The sequence below is a fragment of the Telopea speciosissima genome, chromosome 4, assembly GCF_018873765.1.
Source record: "Telopea speciosissima isolate NSW1024214 ecotype Mountain lineage chromosome 4, Tspe_v1, whole genome shotgun sequence".
In the NCBI taxonomy this organism is placed as follows: Eukaryota; Viridiplantae; Streptophyta; class Magnoliopsida; order Proteales; family Proteaceae; genus Telopea; species Telopea speciosissima.
Genome location: NC_057919.1, coordinates 13,306,837 through 13,317,690, shown reverse-complemented (window position 1 = coordinate 13,317,690; position 10,854 = coordinate 13,306,837). Strand labels below are relative to the sequence as shown.

The 10,854-nt window shown below is 41.3% G+C and overlaps 2 protein-coding genes across 2 annotated transcripts; both read left to right on the top strand.

Annotated features, from left to right (window-relative positions):
- The first annotated feature begins 3,055 nt into the window (after window positions 1–3,055).
- On the top strand, window positions 3,056–6,367 carry LOC122658942. The gene is made up of 2 exons (XM_043854108.1): window positions 3,056–3,359; window positions 4,309–6,367. The coding sequence occupies exon 2, from the start codon at window positions 4,386–4,388 to the stop codon at window positions 6,225–6,227; it is 1,842 nt and encodes a 613-aa protein (XP_043710043.1). The 5' UTR covers window positions 3,056–3,359; window positions 4,309–4,385; the 3' UTR covers window positions 6,228–6,367.
- A 2,089-nt stretch (window positions 6,368–8,456) lies between these two features.
- On the top strand, window positions 8,457–10,715 carry LOC122660441 (pentatricopeptide repeat-containing protein At3g49730). The gene has a single exon (XM_043855751.1). It carries the CDS (start codon window positions 8,505–8,507, stop codon window positions 10,593–10,595), a length of 2,091 nt encoding a protein of 696 aa, XP_043711686.1. The 5' UTR covers window positions 8,457–8,504; the 3' UTR covers window positions 10,596–10,715.
- Window positions 10,716–10,854: the final 139 nt, after the last annotated feature.

Genomic DNA, 10,854 nt, shown 5'->3' with positions numbered 1-10,854 from the left:
TCCTGCCATTTAATGATTATGAGCCATCAAATTGGTGGTATTGTACCAAATTTTGTGAAATTGTATTTTCATTTCAAGTTGTTTTTGGATTATAAGAGTTGAGGATCATAGAAAATGCTTTGGTTGGGTGGTTTATGGGGAAATGTGAAGTAATATTTGTAAGGGGGAATTGCCTAGATCTACTAAATAGAAAAAAGAATTATAAAATTGGTAGGTATAAATTATGTTTTACAATTATAAGTTACAATGTTAAAAAAATTTACCAAATTCTCATGTGAGTTAAAAAAGTTAAGCAAAGAACCTAAAATACCCCTAACACATCCTTCTCCCCTTTTTTTTTTTTTTCTATCATCTTCTTCCTCGACGAAGGAACACCACTCCTTCCTAGTTTCCACGAAATTTTAGGGGAAAAGAAAAGAAGATATTCACCAGCGCACAATCTATCAAACAAGAATTTTAAGGGAAAAGATAAGAAGAAGAAGATAAAAGAAAGAGAGCAAACAAAAGTGAAATTTCTAAAGAGGGCTCGTCCACCTGGTTTCCACAAGATCTCCGTCAAATCCTCACACATAGGATCTCGCTCTCTCTCTCTCTTGTATGTGTGTCCCTCTCTCAAAGAAGTAAACAAAATAATTTTTTTAATGATTTTGCTAAAATGGAGGAAGAAGAAGGGATGGCCCCAGAAACGATCCACTTTCTCCCACTCCGTAACGCCTAAAAGCCCAATGTCGTCCAATCACAATTCTCTTGTTCACACTTCGCAGAACTACTCTCTTACATAATTTCAACAATGCCCTGTTTTCATTTGGAAATTTATTGTAAATTTTGGGGTAATTTTTTATCAGGAAACAGAGGAGATGATTGCAGATGTTCTTGCTGGAGGAAGGTATGTGTCTTCTCCGACAGAGCTGGATTGGTATGAAACAAAACCCTTCCAGTAATTCATGCTCGACAGGCATTTTAGTGGTGCTTTGACTAATCACTATGAAAACTTCCGCTAGAGCAGGTTCACCCCCATACATCCATTGAAGACTAGGGTGAGCTTTTGACTCTCCTTTAGGTTCCTCTGGTGGTTGGGTGATCAAGGTAGTGAAGTCATAGCAGGGGAGCATAGTGGCAGCGGGGGGCGAGTTTTTAGGGGAAGGAGGAGGTGGATGGTGGTGGCGGTGGTGCGGGGTAGCTTTGCAGGGAGGTGGGAGTGGTGTTCATTCGTCCAAGGAAAAAAGAAGGGGAGAGAGAACGATATTGATATTGGGGGTATTTTAGGTTGTTCCTTAAACTTTTTTTACTATTATGGGGAGTTGGTAAATCTTTTTAATATTGTAATTTATTATTGTAAAACATAATTTACACCTATTAATTTTGTAAAACTTTTTTCTATTTAGGAGATCTAGGCAATTCTTCCTATTTGTAACTATCCATCTCAAGTGCTCGAATTATTGGATCGAATAACTCACGTGTATATGAGGGGACGGTACCGATGCGGGTCCATTCTCCCAACATTATCACGGTGAAGAGTGTGGGAAATATTTTTTTTGGGGCTCCATCAAATTGCTAGGAGATCAAAACGAAGTGAAGAGAAATTGAAATGACAACTTTTATGATTATTACTGAATTGATTGTGTAATTAACTCTAGAACATTTTAAATTTAGTTTTAAACTTTTGGGAAAAAATGGTCATGTAGCTCTCGTGCTTATACTTAGGAACACTCAAAGTTATCATTCCGTCCCTATGGAAATAAAAAAACAAAACCATCCAAGTTGCTGCCCATGTGCATATTCTCATTGACCTTGTGCAGGTGCAGGAGTTGCACGATCAAGTAGCGATCTCTTGCATTTAAATTTTATTATATTTTTGCAATCAAATTTCTTAAATTTAAGAAAAAAAAATCAAGATTACATATGAAAATGTTAATTACTATATTTAAATTTTATTTTTTAACTTTATTTCACTTCTTTTTCCCTCCTTTGCAACCAAATAGGAATAAGAGTGTCAATTCGGTACGGAACCGGGTATTCGGTTTGGATCTAGTTCGGTTCCAAGCAGTGCCAAAGGGATCCAAATCCGGACCAAGTTCTGGATCGGTTATAGAATTGAATACTCTAACCAATCCTGGTCGATTCAGTTTGGATCTGGTTACAATTCGGTTATGGTTACTACATCCGGTTAGTATATTTACAAAAAAAAAAAAAAACACTCATGGAAAGAGAGAGAGACTATTACTTCGATACCTTCAATACTCATCGTTGTAGTCTTTGCTTGCCTTGGAACAATGCAGTAAGACCAATGGAGGAGAGGAAACAGAGAACTAGAAGGATGATTCCACAAGCTCTACCTTCGGCCTTCACTGTGTTCATTCAAGACTCATGAACACAGAAGAAGCTTAGAGAGAGATTAAATCCAACTTGCATGGAAGTTTGAAATTGCAAGACTATTGAAGATGGAGAATCGACAATGAAGCCGTTGCAACATTGCTAGAGATAGAGAAGATGAAGCGGTAAAAAGAAAGAGGTGAAGAATTGAAGAGTTACAAAAGAAATGGTGATGGTAAAGAAATCTATATTTAGTAAGACGTAAGGACTAAGAAATAAGTGAGTCTAAGGGTTTAAGGCACTAAGGGTTAACCGTCAACTTAGAGTTTTAAACTATTATAATCCTAAACTAATAAACTACCAGGGTTAAGTTAACTTTTAAGGTAGGTATACGTTCAGATTCGGTTAGATCTGTTGGTTTAGTGGATAAATCCGGATCCGAACCAAACCGAATTATAAAAATATTTTCAAATCTAGGACTTAACCATATTAAATTCGATCCGGATTGATCCAGTTTATTCGGTCAGAAACCAGATTTGGTATTTGGTTCCTGGTTACTCATTGACACCCCTAAATAGGAACCCTTTGAGAATGGGAGAGTTCAGGTCTTCAGGACTTCAGGTTGGGTCATGGGTGGGCTGTTGGCCCATTGCCCGCCCGTGGATGCAAAAGCACCCGAATTTTATATGCTGACTAAATGACAATACTATCCTTAGGTGACCTAATCAGCCCTAATCTTTCGTCAAATGCCAAAGGAGTTCATTTCTCTCTAACTTTCCCTTCTCTCTCCTTTGCAGAGAGATCGTCTCTTCCCTTGGTCGTCTTTTCCACCTATCTTCACATGGTGAAATTCTCTCTGTTTTCCTGCAATCACAGATATCCATGGCTTTTCCACTTGTAAACCTGTGTCTAGTTGATTTTGTTTCGCTTAATTTTGCGCAAGTCGAGCTGTTTTGAGCATTTGAAAGCTGATCTTCAGGTTGGTTCGTGAGAAAAAAAATGAGACGATTCGAACTCTCTAGCTCTGAATTTTGTTTCCATGTGCTGTAAGTAAGATTTTCAGTCTCTCACTCTGATTATCATTCTGCATCTTCGATAGTTAAACCTCATAAATAAATTTGATCGTTCTATAATTAGATTCGGGATATCCCCACCCAAACTATGTTTAATTTAACTCTAAAGGTATTTGGTATGGAATGGTAGTATTGGTTTCAGTTTTATTTTTCCTATTTCCTTAAATTTGAAAAGGAGAAAAAGGTTGATGTTGATGTCTCCTATGTGTATCGGTTAAAAAGGATGTTAATCTCTTTTACTATTTTTGTTGTTCTTCCTTTCCTTTCAATACTCTCTCGCTATCTACTTAATTGATTTTTTCTTGACATAATTGTCCTTTTGTATCAAATGAGATTTCCTTGCAAGTTGGTAGTGTGTAGGGGAAGGAATTTTAGCTCTTCTTAGTCTTGGCAGTACATCCCGAATCTCCTGATCACTGTGAAGACCCGCCTATTTCGTACCATGTTTGAAATGAAAATTTTTGCCCATTAGGTTATGATTTTAAGAAACCAGATGTTCGGCTTTGCTGGATAAAAACCATATTTTGATAACTGCTCATGTACATGTGTTATAATCAATGATATGTTCCTTACTTCTCTGTGATAATCAAACGCATTCTCGTAACATATGTTTGATAATTTTTTGGGGGCTCGAAGATCCCATTGCAGCATGAGTCTCGGCTGCTGTGAGGTGGAAACCTCTGTCTCAGCTGATGAGAGTTAACTGCATGAATATATGGATCTGCTTATATTTTCATATCCATTTTTTTTTTTTGGGGGGGGGGGGGGGAAAGGGGGTGTGGGGTTGGAATAGGAAATAGTTTAACAATGTGATGCCAACAATAAGGTGCTTTCCTTGTTACCCAACAGGTTGAAGCTAGCTCTTTTGGTAACATTTATATTTTTGGTTCTTTGAACTGACTTTGGATGTGTTTCCTTGCAGTGGTTTGTACCTATTATGGTTTTTTGCAACTTCTGTTTGAGAGGTGGACAGATTTATTAGTACTCTAGTTCTACATAATGGAGGAAAAAGATGAAACTGTTGATCCAGGGGATTGTCAGTTAGGCTACTGTATTTCTCAGCACGTGGATAATTACAATTTTGTAGTTGGTCAGGAGTTTCCTGATGTCAAGGCTTTCAGGAAAACAATTAAGGAAGCAGCGATTGCACAACATTTTGAGCTTCGGATAATAAAGAGCGATCTGATTCGTTATTTTGCAAAGTGTGCCACAGAAGGTTGTCCATGGCGTATTCGTGCAGTGAAGCTTCCTAATGTACCAACTTTCATTATAAGGAGCCTTGAAGGGACACATACATGTGGAAAAAATGCACAACATGGCCATCACCAGGCCTCTGTAGATTGGATTGTGAATTTTATTGAGGAACGCCTGCGAGACAATATGAATTACAAGCCCAAAGATATTTTGCAGGATATCCATAGACAATATGGGATCACCATCCCATACAAGCAGGCATGGAGGGCCAAGGAACGTGGGCTGGCTGCAATTTATGGTTCTTCTGAGGAAGGATATTGCCTCCTTCCTGCATACTGTGAACAAATAAAGAAGACAAATCCTGGAAGTATTGCACAGGTTTTCACCACTGGGGCTGATAACAGGTTTCAACGGCTTTTTGTTTCCTTCTATGCATCTATATATGGGTTTGTGAATGGCTGTCTTCCCCTTATTGGGCTTGGTGACATCCAGCTGAAAAGCAAATACCTTGGTACCTTATTGTCAGCCACCTGTTTTGATGCCAATGGTGGGGTATTTCCACTTGCTTTTGCTGTTGTTGATGTAGAAAATGATGAGAGCTGGATGTGGTTTTTATCAGAGCTTCATAAGCTGTTAGAGATGAACACTGAGAGTATACCCCAGCTGACATTCTTATCAGATGGGCAGAAAGGCATTGTTGATGCAGTAAAAAGGAAATTCCCCAGTGCATCTCATGGATTTTGCATGCGTCATTTAAGTGAAAGCATTGGTAAAGAGTTTAAGAACTCAAGGCTTGTCCATCTTCTCTGGAAGGCTGCCTATGCCATTACCACCATTGGCTTTAAAGAGCGAATGGCAGAAATTGAAGAGGTTTCTCCAGAAGCAGCTAAGTGGATCCAACAAATTCCCCCATCCCGTTGGGCTGTAGCGTATTTTAAAGGAAAACGATTTGGACATCTCTCTTCAAATATTGAGGAATTCAATAAGTGGATTCTTGAAGCTCGTGAACTGCCCATAATTCAGGTGATTGAGCAGATTCACAGCAAATTGATGTCCGAGTTCATTGAACGGCGTGCAAAGGGCTCAGATTGGATGCCAATACTTGCCCCATCTGCTGCGCAGAGGATGGCTGAAGCAATCAACCATGCTTCTGGCTACCAAGTCCTTCGATCAGATGAAGTAGAATTTGAGGTGCTTTCCACTGAGAGGTCGGACATTGTGAATATTGGAACCCGATGTTGTTCGTGTTGTGAGTGGCAACTCTGTGGCCTACCTTGCTCTCATGCTATTGCTGCACTTGCCTCTTGTAAAAAAGATGTCTATGAGTTTTGTGAGAAGTGCTTTACTGTGGCCAGTTACCTTGAGACATACTCACAAGCAATAAATCCTGTCCCTGATAAAAGTGAATGGAGCAAGGCAAGTGAGGGTCCTGTGGACGAGGACAGTAGATTGGTAACGCCACCCAAGTTTCGGCGTCCACCAGGACGCCCTGAAAAGAAGCGACTGTGTGTAGAGGACCTTAATCGGGAGAAGCATACTGTGCATTGTAGTCGTTGCAACCAAACTGGACACTATAAAACAACATGCAAGGCCGCAGAGGTTATGGAGAGTATAGAATATCCCAAGTGTGGAGATCTTCCGAGTTAGTTGTAGTTCTTATGTTTTTACACAGGGTAGCAAGATGTCAAGGGCATTCATATTGGTCGTGTACTTTAAAATGGGAATTCCCACTGTATTCTAATCTTAAGAATGCCTGGAATGAATTTTAGGTGTTCTAGCTTTTTGTAGGACTGTATTGACATGTTCAGGGAAAAGAAAAAGAACCTTTAAGGTAAAAAAAAAAATGGTCTTCGGTGAAATTTTATTTCTTCATCTTGACATGCTTTTCTCTATGAAATGTTAATCATTCTCTTCTATGAAGAAACACAACTTCATTAGGCCCATTTGGCTGTAAACAGCCAGGAGTGTGAGTGTATGGTTCTAGTTGATGGCCAATGGCAGCAATGTATGTGTTTCCTTTGATGAGTTCTGAAACATGTAATTGCTTGAACCATCTAATTTTATCCAAGAAAGTTTCTCCAGGTATTGAAAAATATTCAATGTTTCATTAAGAATCAATCCTTCTAAATTTCAGTATTGGAAGCACAATCAAATGACTCCAAGAGCAGACTATGAATCGTGGTGGAAACAGTGAAAATGTAAACGGCTATTACGTGGATGGAGGTTGGCAAACCTGACTCTAGGTATGTGGATCTGCACCTGTAAGGGATCAACTTCTCTTTTTGAATGGCCAAAGTTCTCACATACGGATTTCATATGAAGCATGGAAGAGACAGTTAGTTCCCCAAGGCCCCAGTGTTGGAATCGCCCGCATCCACATCAATGGCGGGTAAAAAACAGTTTCATTCATATAGGCCTATATTGTCAGGTTAGGAGAGAAAAAACAATACAAAAAATCCATCTGAGAACTGAGAGGGCCGGTGACAGGACACTGATGACATGGAAAACTCGCTCCCATATACTCTATGGAAAAAAGGTTTTCTGCAGGGTAGTTAGAAGTTAGAAGTTAGAATCTCAATGTCTATCTCTTCTCAAAGTAAATGGTTTCCCCATTTTCCAAGATAAGATATTGTTTTGTTGCAAATTATTGGTGTACTCATCTATGCTGTTTGCTCTGAATTTTTTCCTTTTTCCATTATCATATATGTTTTTAGAGTTCAGATCTGCTACCCACATGGGGACGGTGGGTCCCACACTCCCATGGATGGTTCAGATCTGTCCCCACCCATACCCATGTGGATAGCTGATTCGTTTTCATGAAGAAAATACAAAAAGGTCTTCCCTGAACTACCAGTGTGGGCTATGCTTGCAGTTCCGCCAAAGTGCTCCCTGACTGGTGCATTCCCGTACAGTTAACTCAGAGAATCCTCTCCCCCCAAAAAGAGAAAAAATTTAGGTTTCATACCAAGGTTATTACTAATACAAGTGAATCATTATCAAGGGAGTCGTGGACACTCCGCACAGTTAACCTATTTGCTCGTTTAGGTATTAGTGTATTGTAAGTCTGACTGCCATTAGGATCGGGATCTCTTTCTCTTCCAGCAAGCAGTGCAACGAGAGGTTGGTCCACTATGATGACGTTATATGGTTACGAATGTTTTCACGTCTTATTTGATATTAAGGCTATGTTTGGTATGCATTCTTAGAATTAATTCTAGGTTGATTTGACATTCCAATAGGGGGAGTGTATTGTCCACACCCAGACAGACACAATGAGGGGACGAATGACTCTCCCGCTCCCAATGAAAAGGTGAAAATTTCATCTCTCCTTGATGCTTGCGTGTGCAGTCTCATTGGCCCCGCAAGTGCGTAGGGATTATGCTCTCCTACAGAAAATAAAATAAAGAAGAAAGTTATGTGAGGGACGTAATATCCATGCCTAGACACCCACCACAAAGAGGTAGGAGTGTAGATGAATAGCCAAAATCCGTTTCCGTATCCATGTCCGTATCCGTTTAGCACTATTCGAATCCATTCGAAAGCTAAAAGGATGCAGATACAGATAGATTATAGCTATCCAAAAAGTTATATTTACATGTAAACAGATAAAATATCCGATCCGTATCCATTTAGTACTATTCGAATCCATCCGATAGCTAATCGGATGCAGATGCGGATATAGCACTATCCGAGCCGAATCCAATCCGTTTACAGCCCTACAAAGAGGGGGACAAAATGACCGTCCTATACCCGTGAAAATAGAAAATCCCGCCTCTCATGATGCCAACGAGCAAGCCCTTATTGTCCCGTGCGTAGGGGCATGCTCCCCATATAGAACAACACCCAAATAGAAGAAAATGCCGATGGATATTTGTCACTCACAGACACAGTCTCAGCAAAAGCTGTAGCGGAACATAGAAGAAAATGCAGAGAATTTCTTCAACGAGGCTTCTTTTCGGAATCGAGTTCCGCCTTCTTCTCTCTTCGAACCCCTATTATTGCCTCACTCAAATAGAAAAATTCATTACCAGACCTGCACTTCAACCATTCTATGAATCACCGAAGCCTCACCCCGTTCACTCCTCTTCCCCTCAAATCACGACAGAATCCAACCCATGTCAGATTGTTCAAACCTCGCGTGCATTATCCACCGCCAACGATGATGATTTACAGAGATCGATCAACTTAAGGAATTCAAGCATCCCCGCCGATAAAAAGCGAGAGTTTGGATTCGTTTGTCTTGAAAACAAGCCTGTTTTTCGAACAGATCCGTCTAATTCCGCCGATGAATATACTGGTGATGTCGAAAAGATTTACAGAATTCTGCGTAAGTTTCATTCTAGGGTTCCCAAATTGGAACTTGCGCTTCAAGAATCAGGTGTTACTGTAAGGTCGGGTTTGGTTGAACGCGTGTTGAATCGGTGCGGGGATGCCGGGAACCTAGGGTATAGGTTCTTCGCCTGGGCGTCGAAACAACCTGGGTACAGGCATAGCTACGAAGTGTATAAGTCCATGATCAGGATTTTGGGGAAGATGAGGCAGTTCGGTGCCGTTTGGGCTCTAATCGAAGAGATGAGGAAAGAGAATCCTCACCTCATCACGCCCGATGTCTTCGTTGTCTTGATGAGGAGATTTGCCTCCGCTAGGATGGTTCAGAAGGCAATTGAAGTCTTAGATGAGATGCCCAAGTACGGGTGTGAGCCCGATGAGCACGCCTTCGGTTGTTTGCTCGACGCCCTGTGCAAGAATGGCAGTGTTAAGCAAGCTGCTTCGCTGTTCGAGGACATGAGAATCCGGTTCACGCCGAATCTCAAGCATTTTACCTCCCTATTGTATGGTTGGTGCAGAGAAGGGAAACTCATGGAGGCTAAATACGTTTTGGTTCAGATGAGGGAAGCAGGTTTCGAGCCGGACATTGTGGTCTACAATAATCTTCTCAGTGGGTATGCAATGGCTGGGAAAATGGGAGATGCATTTGACCTCGTGCAGGAGATGAGGAGGAAGGGATGTGACCCAAATGCAACTTCGTACACAATTTTGATCCAAGCCCTCTGTTCCAGAGAAAAAATGGAGGAAGCTATGCGGGTCTTTGTAGAAATGCGAAGAAGTGGATGCGTTGCAGACGTGGTGACCTATACCACTCTAATAAGCGGATTCTGCAAGCGAGGAAAGATTGATAGGGGTTATGAGCTCCTGGATACTATGATCCAGCAAGGCTGCAATCCAAACCAGATGACTTATTTCCACATTCTGGTGGCTCATGAGAAGAAGGAAGAGCTAGAAGAATGTTTGGAACTTGTGGAGGAGATGAAGAAGGTGGGTTGCACTCCTGATCTCAGCATTTACAACACCGTGATCCGCATGGCCTGTAAATTGGGTGAAGTGAAGGAAGGTGTGAAAGCTTGGAATGAAATGGAAGCCAATGGGATAAGCCCGGGGCTTGACACCTTCACCATCCTGATCCATGGGTTTCTTGAGCAAGGTTGTCTACTCGAAGCTTGTTCTTACTTCAAGGAGATGGTGGGGAGAGGTCTTCTATCTGCTCCACAGTACGGAACCCTTAAGGAGCTCCTGAATTCACTGTTGAGAGCGGACAAGCTAGAAATGGCGAAAGATGTTTGGAGTTGCATTGTGACCAAAGGCTGTGATCTCAATGTTTACGCATGGACCATTTGGATTCATGCATTGTTCTCAAATGGGCACGTCAAGGAAGCATGTTCCTACTGTTTGGACATGATGGATGCAGGGGTCATGCCTCAGCCGGATACCTTTGCAAAGCTCATGCGAGGCCTTAAGAAACTTTACAATAGACAGATAGCGGCAGAGATCACAGAGAAGGTGAGGAAGATGGCTGCTGATAGACAGATTACCTTCAAGATGTATAAAAGACGAGGTGAGAGGGACTTGAAGGAAAAAGTCAAGGAGAAGAAAGATGGGAGGAAGAGGAGGGCTCGTCGACGTCGTTGGGTTCATGGGGGACAAGGTGGAGCTAACACTGCAATTGGAATGAGGTGATTGAATCGCTTGCTTGTTGCTCTATGCAGAAGGTGCAAGGCTTGAGCAGAGCAGTCTGATTCCAGTTGGTTTTATCTATTCAACTATTTTTAACTCCCTCTACCAATAACACGATCCTGATTCACTGTGAAGTAGGATGACCACGCAGCTCAAATGAGAAGCGCCTCTCATTTTGTTGCAGCACCAATTTTGTAGCATCTTCAATACCTCGTAGCTCGGCCTCTGGAGAGGAGGAAGGCTGTCCTGAACCAAACCACGC

Bases quoted from the DNA above. Each gene is read 5' to 3' on its own strand.
- LOC122658942 (XM_043854108.1), top strand. From the start codon at position 4,386: ATGGAGGAAAAAGATGAAACTGTTGATCCAGGGGATTGTCAGTTAGGC.
- LOC122660441 (XM_043855751.1), top strand. From the start codon at position 8,505: ATGCAGAGAATTTCTTCAACGAGGCTTCTTTTCGGAATCGAGTTCCGC.